Raw genomic sequence first — 19,665 nt, forward strand, 5'->3', positions numbered from 1 at the left:
TTTCATGCGGGAATTGAGTTTGCACATGCACATTGGTGGAGTGTGTAAAAGTGGAGTTTGGTGGGAAAAAAGAAGGGGTAATATGTTCTCCCCAGCTCAGTGGGAGAAAAGAGCCGTGAGGGAGATTTGGATAGAAGGTTGGGGAGAAGGGGAGAGAATAAGGTATTGAGAGGATTTTTTTTTTTTTTTAATAATTGGTAAAGATATTTCAAAGGGCACACATTAGGCATTCTTTATATTGTTCTTTGCCACTTTGTTTTGCTATCTCACGTTTTAGAACTTAAACATAATACTTTGCCTTCATCTGCATGAGGTGTTAGCAATCTACTGGCAACGGAGGGAATCATGGGGAAAAAAGCCAAAAGCTACCCATTAAAGCCTTGTTTCAACTGGTTTACTTTGGAGATCAGTATGCGCTGCAAGTGTCTCCACTGTCTAAAGTGAACCGTACCACCCCGTTTGAGAAAGTACTAGCTCTCAGAGGGATCCAGCATGGTAGAAATCACTTTAGCTAAGGTGTGGCTACACAAGAAACGAGATGATTGGACAAGAGAGAATGCAGACTCAAGATGGCAAAGAGCAGATATGAACACCAAACGCTGACTTCATCTTGTGATAAACCGTCGTATTTCCAGTTATGGCAACTTTACATGTTGAGCTGATATGTATCGCAAAACAAAGCACGAATGCAACAGCTGTTTTCTGTTTATCGACACTTGCGAATAAAGATTTTTTAAAAAAATATTATTTTCAGTGCATAATGCATCTAACATGAGCCAAGCCCACTACATTACATAAAGAGATGCTAAAACACGGCACAGAGGCACAGTGACATGAAATAAAAGCAGAAAAAGCTGACGATAAACCAGAAGTTGTCTCACAGCACCACAAACTAAACGTCTACTAAACTTTTTGTGAATTGCTGAAATCAGCCTTATAATTCCATGTATAATTCAAATATGACATTGATTTTATTTATTAAGAAAACATCTGTAATGTTTGGGTAACAGTGACTCATGTAGCGAGCCCTGCCTCTGGACCCAGAGCATGGAAACGCAACTTGGTTGGAGGGACCCCCACCAAACAGACCCACTCCAAGGCAGCCCCAAGTGAACCTTGCCAGTGGAAAAGAGGCTTAAGCAACATGGCCTGGTATACTAATGTAGTGCTAATGCAGTTGTAATGATGAACATTAGCTGATGGCAGAAATGCTCAGAAGAAGCCTGGAAATGATTTATGGACTCAAAACTTTCAAGAGTTTCTACCTCTGACGTCACAATCCGAGGAAAACAAAGCGTTTTCTGAGGTTCAAAATAGAGGATCTTGTAAACAAGACTAATGAAACAAATGTGAATGAAAAAAATACAATGAATGACAACATTATAACATGGTTTAAATCAACTTCTTGAGCTTTCTACTGTGTTATAACGCTCCTTTATGAAAAACATGCGTGAAGTGTTCTCTCATGAATCAGCATCAAAAACAAAACTGAAACTAATTTAACATTTTAATAGATTGTTTTCAGCAATTATATAGCATTTTAAAATCAACAAAAGGTAACATGGTGATTTAAATAGATTATGAGTTAGCAATTAATGTCTCAAAGTCTTGTATGTGTTGTATGTGTTCTTTAACAGGTCTCAATTATGCCAGTGCTAATGTAATGTGTTCAAGTGACCAGTTCAAGTGAACAGTTACAGCTTGTTGAAACAGTTACTAAAGTGGCGCTGCTTTGGTGAAATGTGATGTTATTCAAACAGGCACAGTTATAGTCAGCACTCAAGGCATTAAATAACTATATATTAGTCATATTACAGCAGCAATGTTGTAGCAGGACTGTATTATATAGACTGCAGGTTGTGTATAATGTAGCTGTTCTGGTGGAGGGTCTGCCATGGAATCACTGTTATTGGCAACACTGGAAAAATAAAATCTACAAATTAAATTAAAACAGACCTATTATGGAAAATCAACTTTGCAGAGCTTTAAACCATTTTATAGTTTTTCATGTATCCGCTCACAGTTGTATTTTTTAGTTGTATTCATGCATGTTTGAGTTATCTTTCACACCTGTATTCAAAACGTAGTTGTCCCGATCAACCTCCCACGCCCACTGTTTTGTACTTACTTGTCAGCTCCCATTGGACATTGCAGAATACAGTGGATTTGTTTTAGATCAATATTGCAATTTAAAATGTCAAAATTATAACAAAGACCCACGGGTGTCATAGATTATAACCAAACAGCAGCACAATCTGGAAATTCACTATAATGTGTTACTAATATTACAAAACAGGAGAGAGAAAAAAACAAAAAACAAAAGTGGATGCTAAGAATTATTCACATTTCAGTACACAAAAAGGCTAAAGCTGTGATGAACCCAAAATTGTGATTGCTAATGCCACATTTTTGTATTATCCAAGTATGCTCTAATAAATTTAATTTCATACCCAAGAACTTACATGCACCAGTTGAATTACGTTCTCAAACTGTTATCAAAATCCGCTATCAGTTTTGTCTGAAGAGTTGCAGCTGCCTCTACATCCTAACACGAGATTAGCACCAACGCTGCTTCACCATTAGATTGAGATTTAGAATCACTTGTAACTCAAATGAGATTTTCGAAATGAGCAGAGCCTTTCTCGCGCAGAAAGCTAAATATGTTTTCCAGATACAAAATAGCTTCTTGTTCTTTGATGATTAAGCCGAAGCTTTCATTAATTTAACCCAGACAACAATTTGTTCAGAGCTGAAGTGGGAAGTGGAGTGGACCACGGTGCAAATTGGATGCTATTGATTCTGAGCTGCACCAGTAAAATATTGACAAATAAGAAAATATACAGCTAATAAACAGTTTGGGAAAAAAGGGGGATTCTTTTTATTTATTTATTTATTTATTTATTTATTTATTTATTTATTTATTTACCTCATAGAACATATATTGTCAGTGCATGGGACTTCTGATGTGAAATAAAATATATTGTTGCTCAACAGAGAGTTTAATAAATGTGTACTAAGAAATCATTTTGGAGAACTAAAGCTACAGCTTCTGTAATAATGCAATTCATCATATTCATTTTTTTGTCAAAATAATACACTAAAATTATGTTTGTAAGATGTAGAGAAGGATATTCGAAGTTAAGTGTATGATTACCTTGTTTAAACAAAAATGGGCCCAAAACAGGGCCTTGTGGAATGCCCCACTAGACTTTAATAGATCGACAGATTGCAGTTTTTAAAATGCATTAAAAAAATATTATTTATATTTGTTGGTTTATACTGGTTTATTTTATAAAGCACTTTGAATTACTTTATTGTACAAATTGTGCTATACAAATAAATCTGGCTTGCTTTGCTTAAACAGATATTGGTTAATGCTTACAGTGTATAAAACATCAAGGTTTTTGTTATAAAAATTAGTTTTTACACCAAAAATCACAACTTTTTGTTTTAGATGCATCCCATATTATTCAAACATTTTACACGTTGTGCTCTTACAACTATAGCACAAATACATTTTCATACAAGCTAGTCCCTGTCTTCTAAAATCTCCATTCTTCCTGCTGCCCCTAATTGAGTTTGAGGACTTGCTATGCCAGAGTGATGGTTGCTCCCCGGAGACATGAGCTAGACTTTAAATGGAAAATTCATATTCTGTGGTAAAAAGGTCAGACTGGAGTTTCTATATCAATTACCAGCAGACCCCGCGCCCATGAGGTTCACTATTTCCATAAACAGAATAGTAGGTTTAACAAGGCTGCTGGGGTTAGCTCAGAAAAGCCCATAAAGCGGTCTATATCATTGTAATTAACCTCCATGTGAGCTTATCCAGGAATGCTAATGAATGTGACAGTGGAATAACAGTCAGTCATTAAAAACAGTAGAGTAATCTTCATGAAGCAAGGCTCATTAGAAATTAGGATTATCCGATAGTAAAAATAAATTCAGTTAATTCACATTTGCATACACCATTTTGACATGGCACGTTTTATAAAATTGAAACAAAATGTAAATCTTTGTATTTACTTCAAAAGGACCAACCCAAGTCTAGATTATATTAAGCCATTCTAGCATATAGCACTGAACAATTTTAAACTAATTATATCTTTTGAATAAGTCCTCAAAACGTTGAGAAGCTGAAACATACAAATAAGATGGTCTGGTCATTTGAAAATTCTGTTAATTCATCTTTTTTATTCTCACATAGATACTTTAGTAAAATTTTGTAAATCTTGTTAAAAAAAAAAGTCAGATTTTTTATTTTATTTTTTGTATTTTTTTAGTCAGCTAAAAAAAAAAATCTGTATTTGGGTAAATGAAAAATAGTTTTAATGCCATACTGTGTAGAACATTAAAGGAAAAAAAAGAAATATCTATTTTTTTCTTAGTTTTTTAGTTATTGAGTATTAGTTTTTTTTAGGGGACAGGGGGGCGCTCTGAATTTTTTTTTTTTTTTTTATATAACCTTCAAATCTTAAGTAACCAAAATATTTTCAAAACATATTATGGCTTAACATGGATAGTTCACTGTGTTCCGGGTGTCTATAAACAAGGTTATAGTCTTTTTAAAGAGGTAAATACATTTTTAAAATTTCACCATATCAGTATTAGCAGAATTGGGATTGAAGGACACCATGACCTCCAGCTCAACCAAACAGAAATACAAAATCAAGTGGTTCCTCTCAAGGCTTAAACAGCTCTGGATGAATGGAGGTTGCAGTACAATGTAATGTGTTTACTTTGGTTAGCTTGTAGAAATTATGTTTTTCATGCTGTCGTGCAAATATCTAACCCTGGTTGGTTTGTTTATTTATTTATGTATATCTTGTCATTCAATACAGAGCGCCCTCCTGGTCTGCTGTGCTAGTTATAGGGCATTGTGCGATAGAGTGATGGGTAAGAGGGTCAATCTTCAGTATATTATGAAAAAGGATAATGCATATGGGACTATTTCCTTTGGAGGAAGTCATATTTATACTGTTGCTGGGTTTCAAATGCCATCAACAATCTATAGCCCAATAACATTTGATACAGATGGGCACAGGCAAAATTGATATTTGACAGTGGCTCAGTGGTTAGAGTGTTAGTCCCCCAACACTGACCCAAGGTCAGAGGATCGAGTCCCGCTTGGACCAAGTTCTGTTCCATTCTGTTCTTGCTGGTGGAGGCGCAGATTGGCAGCCTCGCTTCTGTCAGTCTGCCCCAGGGCAGCTGTGGCTTCGAAAGTAGCTTACCATCACCAAGTGTGGAAATGAATGAATAATGACTATAGTGTAGAGCTTTGAGAGGCTTTGACAAGCCTGTAAAGTGTATTAGAAGTGTAAGGCATTATTATTATTATTAAAATGCAGATTTTTGTTGTAATACAGTGAGTTCCAGGGTCTAGTCACTTATAATTGTGTGGCCAAACATCCTTGTCAGATCCTGATAATATTCTAAGCAGGGCAGGCCTGGTTAGTACTTGGATGGGAGACCGCTAGGAATACCCAGTGCCAGTGGCAAAAATGTTTTTGTGTTCTTAAGCAAGACACTTCACCAACATTGCCTTGTATGAACTAGTGGTGTGTATATGAGTGTTGGAGGTGGTTGTACACAGCCTCACTTCTGTTAGTCTACCCCAGGGCAGCTGTGGCTACAACAATAGCCTACGTAATCTTTGAGTGTGTTAATAAGAAGGAGACACAGTTATAACATGGTTAAAAGCTCTAAAAGTTGATTTTACATGATAGCTCTCCTTTAATTACCTATGTTATTCACAAACAATCCTGAGATTAAGTGGTTAAACCCATATGGATATGCCCCAGACAACACAAGGGTAGAGCACAAACCCAGTGAATTAAGACAATAATACGTCACTCATGTTCTGGCACAGCACATGCCGATTATAACAACTCTCACCGCTCTTAACAAATATCTCTTTCAAACAAGTGGCAAGCTAAAGGCACAGATGCTGGAACAATACTTTAAACTGCCTCTTTATCTCGTCTGTTTAAACAAATGTCTGCCACTATTGACAGAGAGTGTGTCGATGGGCCCACAACAAGAGCATGACTGCAGGCAGATTAACAATCACAGGGCTCCATCTGTGTAAGCGCGCCGTGGTGACAACAGCCAATGTCACTCACAAGGACGCGCCTCCGGATACAGCCAGGCAGAAGCTAGCTCGCAACCGACTTTTCACACAGTGCTGGAGTGGGGAGGTGGATTGGTTTTGGCACAGTGAGATACAGCTGAGTACAGTTAACTGCGCTATTGTGATGGGCTGGATTTTAGAATAGTCAGATTTGCAGAAAAATAGGGAGCACAAGGGAAAAAAAATCCCACATATCTTGGCTGGTCAATTTCTTGCTGGGAGACAGGAGTAGCTACGCCAAGTAACCACTCAGCCATTAGACTAAGGATGTCCAAACTTTTTCAAGGTTCACATTTTCATATTTTTGGGGGGAATCATTGAAAAAAAAAAGTCTTTGTGCCATCTTGGAAGCTTATTTCAGGTCTGCCTCACACCAAAATGTTTGCGATTGAGGTTATAATGGTAGAAGAGTTTAACCTTGCAGTAAAAAGTACTTAGTTAACTAATATAATATCATATACATAAGTTATATTGAAGGTGAATAACCTGTTTTTGGTTGAATTGCCAAGAATACACACTTCTCCTATACTACAAAATGTTGACTGGTTGTATCTACCTGAGTTCAGATGGGCATGATTGACAGGTGGTTAAGCCAATCAGGGACATGAGACATTTCAATGGAGCAGTGCAACTTCCACCCGGAAAGTCATATCGACGATTTATCTGACACCACATCACGATCCTTCTGACTTTTTTGGGTTTTAAGCAGGAGGTGTCAGAAAAGTTACCACAGGGATAACTGGCTTGTGGCGGCCAAACGTTCATAGCAACCCGATGGTGACCTGAATGAGAACTTCAACATAGAACATATAGAAAGAACCAGTCTTGATCCCAGGAAACCAAAACTGGTGTAGACCGCACTTACTGGAAAAGTGTAAACTCTTTTTGAAATCTAGTCTACTGCATCACCTAAACTTACCATTGACTCGTAGAGTGTGGATCTGATACAGCCGGTCATATCCATCAGCGTGACACGTGTAGTTCCCCATGTGGCTCGTCGTCACTTTGGTTATGTACAGCGAGCCGTCATCTCCGAAATCCTACGCACAAAACACACAATTCAGTTAAGTAAAGTAACAGCAAAACTCGTGTTTGCTATGGCCTCAACATGCAAATAATTGAAAAGAAATATATTCCAAATCAAAACAAAACTGTGCGCACATTTCTATTGATCTGCTAAATTATTTATGAACAAAACAATAAGAAAAATGAAAGCGGTTTGGAAAATTGCTGTGGAAAAAAAAAAAAAAAAGGCTGTAAATTGTCTATTATAATGGACACATTACAAAGTGCCTGATGCATACCAAAACAAAAACAGCTTGTGTGCGATTCTTATGCTAAATGTGACAATAATCCTTAACTGCGTGCTTCACAGGCATGCCATACAATCTCACTAGCCATGCTGCATTCCAACGTCACGGCAACGGACGTCAACAAAAGCATCAATTAGAAAGCAGCTCTCGCCGAGCCAAGAAAAATATCATTAATTCACGGCGTGCTGTGATTATTAGTTGGGTAAACACACAATAATAAACGGCGGCAGAGGGATGAAACGCCAGACCAAATGAAAATGAATTATTCAGTTGCGTCAGACAGGCTAAAGCTAATGATTGTGTAGTGTAAGGAATCAGGCTGGAAAAATAGCCATGGATTGGACATTTTGTTAGAACCGCGTAGTTTAGGTAATAAGCTGCTTGCGTTATCGATTTGCAATTGTCAACACGGCTTACGGTTTAAGTGCACATGGCAGGTTTTCACGTTTTTTTTCCGAATTATTACTTGGTTTGGTGAGATAGTACACCTGTGGCAAATATTTATCAGAGAAGAAAAGTACAAAAATACAGGAAGTGGCATTGCGTTATAAATTGGAATACCTCTACCTATGTCACCAATGCGGAAAATTCCATCCAAAATGCAGGGACAATTTATGAGCAAGAACGGCGCCAGACATTTTTTATTTGGAAGTGCTAAAGGGGTGCTAAGTTCGTCAATGAGGGTGCACACTTGACATGTTAATTTAAATCCTTTTCACTATTTGACCAAGTTTAAATCTAGTAGTGATTTATAAAACTTGATATGTTAATAATTCTTTTTACTTTTTTTTTTCTTGTAGTGTCATTTTGCACACTTTGTGGTCGCCATTTGAACAAGAACCACAATTTTCTTACAGTTTAAACGTTCATTTCACAAACGAATAAATAGAAACGCACTTTTTAGAGTTTAAAGGCCCTATATTAAGTAAAATTGACTCTTGTGAGCGTTAAGCCATGTTGGATGTTTTTATGTCCTCAAAAACATACCCGAAGGCGTGTTTTGTTTCAATCACACATGTTTGTCTACATCTCCAAAGCTTGAAATGCTCTGTTCCACCATATGATGTCATGAAGCAGGAGTTTTCAAGTGAACAGCTACCTTTTGTTCAACAGAGATGAGCAATTCCAGGGCTGAATTATTATATTAATACTATAATGATTCTAGTGAAGGGAGAAAAACAAAACAAAACCAAAAACAGTAGAGCACTTCCTGTGTTACAACATGACATCACAAGGTGGAACGTTTCGGTTTGAGAGAACAAGTCAGATAAATATGCAGTTTGTGTGTTAAACATGTGTGAATTAAACAAAACACAACTCCAGGTCTGTTTGTGATAAGGAAACATTATAATATAAATCAGAAAACTGAGTAATATGGGCCCTTTAATGAATCCCCAGATGATAGAAATGATATGATATGCAACATTTTGAGGACTTTTTACTATTTAAAAGATCTAATATTTAGTTGTTAATCGCTATAGCAGCCGTCAAATGTGTCATCAATGAAACCTATGAGTCAAATTTAACAAGAATGCAGTTAATAAACACCATTGTCCTACTGTCCATAATCGTTTTTGTTTGCTCTGCAGGTCTTAGCATGCGTTTTGACTTAAAGAGCCCATTTAAACAAGTTTAAATCTAGTTAGCCCCTGTAGTGATTTATAAAACCTAATATTTTAATAATTCTTTTGGCATTTTTTTTTCTTGTAGTCTCATTTTGTACACTTTGCGGTCACCATTTGAACATCCTGTCCTATGAAAATGGGACAGAAATCTTTGGGGAAAGCGACGGGAGTGTATTGTCCCCTTCCTGGCGCCAACCCTGAGCAAGAACCGCAATTTTTCTTACAGTTTAAACACTCATTTCACAAACTAATGGTGTATTTTTAGTTATCATATAATACCGATTGTGTAATTTAGTTCTAGCCCTTGTTAACATTATGGTTGCTAGGTAACAGTTATGGAACTAGCTCTACGTAGGACATTTGCTGCCCGAAGTTAAATGATAAACTTCACCAAAATGCTCAAACTCTGAAAAACTAGGTCAAATCTTAAGCGTAATCTTAAATATGATCATGTTAACTACGCTTTGGTGAATTGTGATGTCTATCCTGTCAAATGCACTTTAATTCAAATGTTCTACTTTTATTAAACAAGTAAGTGACAAGGCAGAGGTGCAAAAGTCTAGCTCCAACTTGGATCATATAAATTTTAAAGGTGTGATGTGTAGCCCCTTGGCGTTAGCTTGTCACGGAATGGCAGGTCGGATTGGATGTCTAAATGGTTCTGGTGAACACCTACGGAAGCCCTGCAGGGACAAGCTAATATCTAGATGCAGTTCTGACAGGAATAGGTCAGAGTTTGCATTTAGAATTGGAGATTAAAGTATTAGAAGTTTTAGACTTTTTCGCCGGATCATTAAGCTCTATTCTATTTGAATTCATCTCCTGTGGGGCCCATAGCAAAAAGGATAAGGTGCACTATGTAACTTTTCAGCTTGTCTCCATGGACATGTTATTGTCTTCCTTGGAATGTTTCTTTGTATGCCATTAAACATATCTAAGCTGCATTTACACGAGTCCAATTTTTTTTTTTTTTTTTTTTGCTAAAACGAATACCTTGAAAACACAGTATGTTTGTGAGTGGGCTTGTCTCCATGGAGATAGATAAGTGTAATGCTATACAGTAAAACCTTCCAATAACATCTTAACGAAGACAAGGAGTTACATAGTGCACTTTTAAAATTAGTCACATGGACAAAGTTGAAAAATGTTACGTTTTGCCACCTACCCAATAGCCTTTACCTGGCCATAACCTCTTTTAGTTCAGTTGATTATTTAAAAATATTATGCCATCAATTGTTGTGATGTTTGCTAAAAGGACTGTATGTTGCCTGCTCTCCTACAGTTAAAAAGATACTACAATCACAATTGAACCTGGGTTGCCAGAGCCTAAACCTGCATACAGGGGACACATGCAACTTTTTCTTATTCTCATTGTATGGACAGGCCATGCCCCAAGAACTCAATCACTGAGCTGCGGATTCTGCACTAGCACTGATTCATGATTGGCTGCAGGTGCTGGGGTTTAGGTCGTGAGGATTCAGATCAGAGAAAGTCCTTTTAGGTTGTAACCAATTTTGGAATTCAGCATTGAAATGTCTACTTCATATTTCGAGACAAATGTAGGTGTTTATGTCATTTCAAATCAAAATCTTACATACAGTTCCTAAGCATTCCTCATAATTAGCATTTTTATGTGCCAAATTGAATACCTTATTATTAAAACATACTAAATCTCACTTTGTTTTCTAGCATTCTTTCACCTGCCACTGCATTTTTGTCAAGTCGTTCCTCCTGCACATTACATTTACAACCTGGATTAGTTGAGTCTAAAAGGCAGTGATCAGGGTGTTCTTTTGAAAACAATAGCAGGGCCTTATGTCTTTGTAATGGCTTTCACTGTGCTCTTTTTAAATGAATAGGCCTGTCAGACATTGTGCCTTCATTATGCTCAGGGCTCAAGCAAAAGCAAAGTGCCAAAAGTCTGCACTCTGTTCACCTAATATTAACTCCTACAGTAGTGTTACTTTTTAAATATTTCCAACCGATGACTGTCAGGACTGTGCATTTTAAACAGAAATGCACTTTTAAGAGTTTAGAGGTCCTATATTACGTAAAATTGACTCTTGTGAGCGTTAAGCCATGTTGGAATGTTGTTACGTCCTCAAAAACATACCAGAAGCTGTGTTTTGGTTCAATCACATGTTTCATTAATCCTTTATTATTAGACGGTCTACAATTCCATAGCTTGAAATGCTCTGTTCCACCTTATGATGTCATGAAGCAGCAGTTTTCATGTTAACAGCTATTTTCATATTATAATGATTCTAGTGAAGGAACAAAAAACTAAAACAAAAAAAACCCCAAAAACAAAACCCAAAAACAGTGGAGCACTTCCTGTGTTACCAAATGACATCACAAGGTGGAACAGAGTGTTTCTGTTTGAGAGAAAAACATCACTCATTAAACATGTGTGAATGAAACAAAACATAGCTCCAGGTATGTTTGTGATGAGGAATAAATCAGAAAATAGCGTAATACGAATATTTAATGAATCCCAAGATGATAGAAACATAACAGTGGCTACAAAAACTCCAAACTCAACTACAAAAGTATTCACTGGTTTCAGATTCCTGTTATATGCAACATTTTGAGGTCTTTTACTATTTAAAAGATCTCATATTTAGTTGTTAATCGCTATAGCAGCCGTCAAGTGTGTCATCATTCTGAAATCCCTGAGTAAAATTTAACAAGAATGCAGTTACACTATTTTCTGATCTATGTTATAATGTTATTTTCACAATTTCTACTGAACTAAAGGTAAAAGGTTAACTTGAAAACTACCACTACATGACATCACAAGGTGGAACAGAGCATTTTGAGCTTTGGAGATGTAGACAGGGTAATAATAAAGGGTTAAACCAACATAACATAGCTTAAAACTCACAAGAATCCATTATTTTTTATGCAATACAGGACCTATAATGCTGTTTATTCATGCAAAACCTTTTCTAATTTTAGTATTGTTTGTCTCGCTATCCTTGATCATATTTAAAATAAAATAAAATAAACTGTAGATATATAATTAAAATGCACAAAGCAGCTCTATGTAATTAAAAGCAAAACCAATTACCTTTACTTATTTTTAGATGAAATTTACTCTTTAAACTGCTTTTTTAACCTCTGTTGAATTAAAGGGCCTGTACCTGATTTCAAACCATGACTCGGAAACATGTTTTAGTGAACTTTTAGCCCCGCCCCCATATGGTCCGTACTACCGCTGTGATACTGCACCATGACAACAGCTGTCTGGGATAGTGGCATGCAGTTGTTGTCCTCACAGAGAAGTATAATCAAATCTGGAAGGTGAAACCAAGATGGCGTCGTATTGTTTTCAATGGCCCGTGCTCATTGGCGTATGGTCTCCAAAATAATTTTCTCTCCCTCATTACTTCCTCCCCCATGTGACGTCAGAATCTCAATAATAGCTGCTAGAGCGGAGCGATCACGGGCTCAAAGCGAGGCTAAATCTTACAAAGCTAACTTTTAGACGCTTTGAGGATTTAAAATTTGTAAATATTCATGTTGTGAAAATAGAGAAGAATCCCTACAAAATGTGGATTCCCTGTCAGCCGAACACGGGGCAGTCTGAATTCTCAAAAAAATGCTTTGTTGGGCCCAAGCTCCTCGAAGCTGCAGTACCTATGGAGCGGTCACTAGTCGATCTCGCCCCAGAACAGAAAGGGAAAGTCTTATCCAGTTCTTACTATAGATCCATGTTTTCCAATCTCTGCTAACTGTTTACTTTTGAAAATGTACCATGAATGACAGAGAATAAAGTGTCTAGGATAGTCCCAGGAAGTTGTCTGTGTGCTCCCTCAGTCATCCAGGTCTAATCCATAGTAAAAGCCAAAGTTAAATCTGTCAGCTGGACAAAACGTTGTAGGAGTGAAGACGTTTCGCTGCTCGTTCTTTAGTTTTGGTCAGATTGCTGGTGGACACTGCCTTATATCTAAATAGAAGCGGCTTGGATGAGCAGCAAAACGTTTTCACTCCTACAACGTTTTGTCCAGTTGACAGATTTAACTTTGACTTTTACCATGTTAGGGAGTTGGTTTCCCATGATTCTTAGTAACAATGCACGATTGGACAGTAAAAAAGTGACTCTATCCGTAACTTCTATATCAAATGCTATATAAAATGAATAGATTTGACGAGGATTTTTTTTTTTTTTACCATACCATGCATAGTGTAAAGTGCATTTATCTTGACAAGAATAAATACAAGGCTCTTAAAACTCGCACTTTCTATAAAAAAAAATCCTTGTAACCCACGTAAACCTATTCATCCGTGTTGTTTACAAGTGCTGCCGCGTTATCAGCTGCACGGTGATCTAGCCCTGCTCTGGCCCTCTCCTGGTCCACTGTCTGCTGTCCACACCGTGAGAGCAAATCGATGACTCTACCCAGCCCCTGCGGCTCACAGCACCACCGTGTCACCTGCTTCTATGAAAAATGGATTGAAGTGGACAGATAGAAAGGCTGTGCACATGCTGGCAAAACCCCCTCCTGAAGCTTATATGGCGACCGACTTGGGACAGTTTCACCAGGGGGGCAAGGGCAGCTAAAGGTGGGCTTACCAAACATGCTGGGGCTTTCAAAGGAACTATAATTAATAATGCTGTCAACAACGGTGACCTCTACTGGACATTACAGAGCGGTGATAAGACAAATTTGAGGACGTTTGCAATGTGGCTGCCCTATAGGAACAATACAGCGGCCCCTCGTTTACGTTCTTAAAATAATAATAGGTGAAATCCGCGAAGTAGTCAGCTTTATTTTTATTATATATGTTTTAAGGCTGTAAAACCCACAAATGCCTTTGTTGGTGCAGAACATTTTATCGACATTATGGGTTTTGTCGGGGAGAAAACTTGCAAACGCACAGCACTTCAAAGTCACACTGCGATCCAACATTTATGTAAAATTGGCAAACTGAACGCATTCTGTACTGTACAGGAGACACGGCACATAAAAAGCATGTAAAATTGCAGGAAAAAAATTAGCGAAACAGCGAGGCCATGAAAGGTGAACTGCGTTATAGGGAGGGACAACTGTAATCATCTAAAACTACTTGAATGAAACAATTCTGCTGACTCCCTCGTTACAAAACTGTGGTGCCCAACAAAGAGCCGTGAAGTTGTCGCACTAGCGAGCAGTGAATTTTTTTTCCATTTGTACCAAAATGACCACGTGACACTGCCAAATCTTACGCATATCACCAATTGAGATGGTAAAATTGGAGAATGAAGTAAGTAAAGAGCGGCGTACTTGTGCTGGTGACGATGAAAATGTGACTGATCGGCAATATGGTGTCTTCTAAATAAGTGATTAAAGATTTCCCAAACATGTACGAATCACTTCAAATACGAGAGGGTAAATGTGAAGAGAAAAGAAAGTCGATTTTGCATAATAGGCCTTTAAGTGTTAAGTGCTTATTTTCAATGCTTGTCCATAGGGGGCTTCACATGGGTTTAGTCCAGGTTTAGTCCATGGCCGGTTAAAGTTACTTTGTCTACGCCCATGGATTTAGAACGTTAAAACCATACTTTGGAACATTCCCCATGGAGATATAAGGTTTGTGGAGATTCAAACTCACTCGAAATACGGACATGTGTTTTGCTAGGTTTTTCAGAACAAAAAAAACAAAAACAAAAAAAACCCAAACAAACATAAAAAAAACAACAAGAACATGCTTTTGAAGAAATGAAAACCACATCATAACTGTTAGTAAAACATGCCATCATTTTAAATAACATCAATCATTTCAGTAACATTTCATAATACCTACACCTTGATGCTTTACTAAGGCAAATTAAGGTGGCATTATTATAAATGTTACCATAATTTTAATTAAACACACAACAACCCAACATTTCTTGCAGCAACATTATACACTTTACAGCAAATATATGGATCATACATAACCATGAGAAAAATCATTCCACATACAGAGAAAACCTACCTGTGATGGGATCTGTTTGGAGAGAGGAACAAAAGTGACAGAATTCTTCATTATCGTCTAACGAAGCACGTTTCAGACATTAGGAATAATTGCACAAAAAATCTCCACAATGTTCACAGCTCCCAATACAGAAATGTAAATAGGTCTGTGCTCACATGCAGCATATGGAACAATCTGCAAAAGGGATATTGCAATGTGAGATATAACACTTGGTTTGTAAAATGTAAACACTTGTTGGTTGTTATTCATTCAGTATGTGCTATTTGTTTTATTAAAAGGGCCCATATTACGCTATTTTCTGATTTATGTAAATGTAGTTTCCTCACCACAAACATACCTGGAGTTGTGTTTTGTTTCATTCACACCTGTTTAATACACAAACTGCATATTTAGGCTGAGTTCTTCTCTAAAACAAAGAGTTTTTCATCATTTGGACGAGTTCATCTCTGGAATGGCCAATTTTTACTGAACTGAAGGTGAAATGAAGCTGTTAACATGAAAACTACCGCTTCATGACATCACAAGGTGGAACACAGCATTTTTAGCTTTGAAGATGTAGACAGACTAATGATAAAGGGTTAGTCGAACATGTGTGAATGAAACAAAACACAACTCCGGGTATGATTTTGATGAGATAACTATGTCTTAACATGGCTCAAAGCTCACAAGAGTCAGTTTTACGTAATACGGGACCTTTAAGTCAATTCAACAAAACCTAGCGATGAACTAAATGGAAGTTTGCAGTCATTGCTTTGAGTCAGATTTTAATTGCTCCACTCCTTAGTATGCTAGCAGTGATTCTTCGCCATGGAAATATGATAAGATCTGGAGGATGAACCACAGATGCGCGCCAATGGCCTGTGCTCATTGATGCGTAATGGCAAAAAAAATAAAAATCTTCAGCATCAGTGGTTTAAGTGGGCTGGGATGCACCGGTACTCAGTACCACCACTTCTAAAAGTGCCTCTCTTGAGTATCACCACTTATTTGAGCAGTCGGTACGTTCTCCCCCATGGCCAACAGTACAGGTACTCAGCATGGAGCTGACCCATGCTCTGAGCACGTCTGCATCTCTCCTTTTTACAAATCCACATTGTGCTCATTCTGTGATCTGAGCAGCGTGTCCTGTTTTCTACTCTGATTGGCTTGGTTCCTCTGTCAGGAACATGTCTCTGATTGGATCCTGTTTCACAACTCCAACTTATGATGTCATTGGTTACTTTTTCATATGCTTGCTCTTGATTGGACGCTTGTAGAAAGTAGGCAAGAGTAAACACCATTAGCGATGGATTCACATTCGGCTTGTATCAGCTCGTGGATATGATGAAAATAAATAAAATAAAATAGACGGGAATCACTTTATATAAAGCACTGCACATGGAGATGAAGGGGATTCCCAACAGAACAGGACCAGTACAGGTGCAGCACAACACCAGTAAGTCTTTGCTAACATTAAGCTAAGAATGACAACAGTATGTAAACACAAGACATGTGGCATGTTCAAATGTGAAATGAGAATATTCTCAATAAAAAACACTTTTCTATCAGGATAACAGAAGAGATCCATTCATCTGTTTAAGCTAAAAAGGAGCAAAAGTCTGAGTAATGTACAGAGACATGTCTCCTTAAGGTAAGGCTGAATTTCATTATTTTTTCCTCATTGTGAGGATTACAGTTTAACGAAAAGGAGCAGGTTCAGCAGTGCCCTTTGTCATAACCAGTATTGTTCTAATATCTGACTGTATAGCTCAGCTACAACAGCTCTGCCCATGGACCCTGCTGCTGTCGCCCTCTCCTCACTGTGTCCCTCTGCTGCTGTTAAATACAATACAGTAGACCCTATTTAAACATTCAATTTCATAAGATCGTGGTAATTTGCAAAACACGTCACTTTTACTTACACTTCTTTTTGTCCACCTAAAGCACTGTTCAGCATTACATCCTCAAATGTTTTTATATCTTTTATTAATTCATATTTTATTATTATTTTCTTTTTAGCATTGGCAAAAACTACAGATTTTTTTTTTCAGCAAAATGCACATGCTCTTGAAAAATAAACTGCTTGATAAGTCCTGCCTCAGTTCACATATGCATTTTTAATATTTCTGGCACCATTCACTCTTCAGTCTCAGCTGTAATCCATTGAGCCAGGATTGAAAAGTGACATTTTCACATGATGATGACGCAACCGCCTGCAACTGTCAACTTCACGGAATTACAGTAATCCGCTTTGTCCCTATTTAGAGTGAGCCCATTCAACTTCACCGCCGGGATTAATACGCGCAAATTTACCCAAACTTTTTAAAAACATTTTGAGTTTCTAATGAGCATTCATGTCAGAGGAGAGATCCCACTAGCCTCCCTGAAGAATCTGATGTGTCTCTAATTAAGCTAGGCACCAAATTAGTGACGGAAAATTAGGCCAAAATGACTGGTTTGGAATGCCAGGTGAATGCCAAAATCCATTCGGTTCTCAGGGATAACAGTGATGATGGACTAGAGGCCCGGGAGCCCAAAATAAATGTGGATTAGCGTTAGCGCGGAGTTAGTGTGGAGTTAGCGTGGAGTTAGCGTGTTACGGTGGGCTGGCGTTGTGGTGGCTAGCACAGCATGGACTAAAAGCATGTTCAGACAAGTGTGTTCAGGGCTAATCTGGAGACTAGCGGCCATTGTAAATGTGCGACATTGTTAAATGTCTGTAAGAAATAACAAGGCAAACACTATAGGAGGTCTCACTCAGAATATTTTTTAATTTTGGTACAGAAAATTTGACATGTTTGTTACAAGTTGTAACAGTGAACAAATGTAAGTGGTAAAGTACTGTTATTTCAAAATAATACTGTACAAGTAGTAAATTAATTCATTGTCAAAGGTGCAATTTGTTTTCTGCAGGAGGGTCCGCCACCTGCTTGTCTCCATGGAGATGTTACTGCTTTGCAATGTTCCACAATATTGCTTTAAAGGTATCTATCTCCATGGTGACAGCAGCTGACACCACCGGGCCAAGATACAGGTCAGGTACAGGTGACTCGGCTCACAATCATGCCATGTAAAAAAAATAAACAAATATAATAATAATAATAATAATAATAATAATAATAATAATAATAATAATAATATGTGATAAAGGCTCTCACCACCCCTTGCGACCGTGGGATACTTGCTACAATAATAATAATAATGCAAAATATGACCCAGGCACAGCTCATACTTAGTGTAGGTCAATAAAACTAGTCAACAATTGTCAGACGAGAGTGTTTGTTTACCTGCTTTACCTTTTTTTGACAACTTCATGTAGCCTTGCAAACTTTTAATATAATTTTTTTAGAATGGCTCTGAGACAAATGAACAGGAAATTTACTTCCAGAACAGAGTGCACTGATCTGTTGAGCTCCACAGGTTCTGTTTGTTGTTGTTGTGACTTCTTGCATTAGCAGAATTTACACGCTTGGACTTAGTTGGTTCCCATTTAAAATCTAAAGTGACAAACGTAGCCTCCACAGGGTGATATCAGTGCACTTACAAAGCAGCCAGGATTTGTCCCTGAAGAACCTTAACCCACTTTTCACCCAAACTGCCCACATATAACTCAAGATATAACTCCTCTAATTCCCCACGACAGTCTTAAACATAAGGTGGGGACCAAAGTCCATTAACATGCACAAAGTGAACCAAAGCCATTTCTCCCTCATTTCCATCTGCAATGTATCACAGAGAATACGGGCCGCAAAGGACGCTAACAACATTCTGATGGTTTACTGCAACCTGGGAGAATGTAAATAAGAGTGTAGAAAAGAGGGAGGCTTTGGTTAGAATTGTCAAGTAAGTAAAAGATGCAATATCTTGAAGAATACAATTTTGGGGGCTTTAATTCCCTTTTAAACATGCTTTTGGTCATCTTGGGATAAGTATTTCACATTTCTAATATTACTATATGTATAAAAATGTCTGTGTAATCCTCAATTGTCCAGGTATGATCCATAGCAAAAGAGACATAATACCGTATTTTCCGGTCTATAAGTCACACTTTTTTCATAGTTTGGCCGGAGGTGCGACTTATACTCAGATGCGACTTATATGTGGAATTATTAAAATATATAAATTCACATCTTCGTTACTGTCACACTGACAACTGCATGAGGACACTTTAGACTTGTGTACCAGTATCTACTACATGGCACAACACTTGATCTACCTCCAGAGTTGTCGGGGTTGTTCAGAAGCGACAAGGATGAAGAATTCAATGGATTTAGCGATTTGGAGTGAGACCGAGAGTAAACTTTTTAGCTCTTTTTTATGCTTTAGTTATCTGATTAACTCTTAATATCTTACTACTAATACCTTATTATTATAACTTGCCTTTAAAGGTAAAATGTCTGTTCTTAGTATCGGATTTTCTAAAATAAATTTGCCCAAAAATGCGACTTATAGTCCAGTGCGACTTATGTTTTTTTCTTCATTATTATGTATTTTTTGGCTGGAGTGACTTATAGTCCGGAAAATACAGTACTTAGCCTACACTGTGTTAAAATTGTACCGACCTACTGTTTGAATTAGAATCCATTTATTTGATCAGTGAAAATGCACCAAAGACATTGACCATATAAAAAAAAAAAAATCAACAATGTCATGT

At 37.5% G+C, this 19,665-nt stretch overlaps 1 protein-coding gene across 1 annotated transcript in view; it reads right to left on the minus strand.

The window, feature by feature from the left end:
• Positions 1–19,665, minus strand: part of fstl5 (follistatin-like 5) — a 363,935-nt gene that overhangs the window by 86,107 nt on the left and 258,163 nt on the right. Inside the window, exon 8 of the mRNA XM_055224723.1 lies at positions 7,053–7,173. Within this exon, the coding sequence (XP_055080698.1) occupies positions 7,053–7,173 (121 nt within the window). The remainder of the gene's footprint in view (positions 1–7,052; positions 7,174–19,665) is intronic.

Source organism: Periophthalmus magnuspinnatus, chromosome 10 (genome assembly GCF_009829125.3).
Source record: "Periophthalmus magnuspinnatus isolate fPerMag1 chromosome 10, fPerMag1.2.pri, whole genome shotgun sequence".
Lineage (NCBI taxonomy): Eukaryota > Metazoa > Chordata > Actinopteri > Gobiiformes > Gobiidae > Periophthalmus > Periophthalmus magnuspinnatus.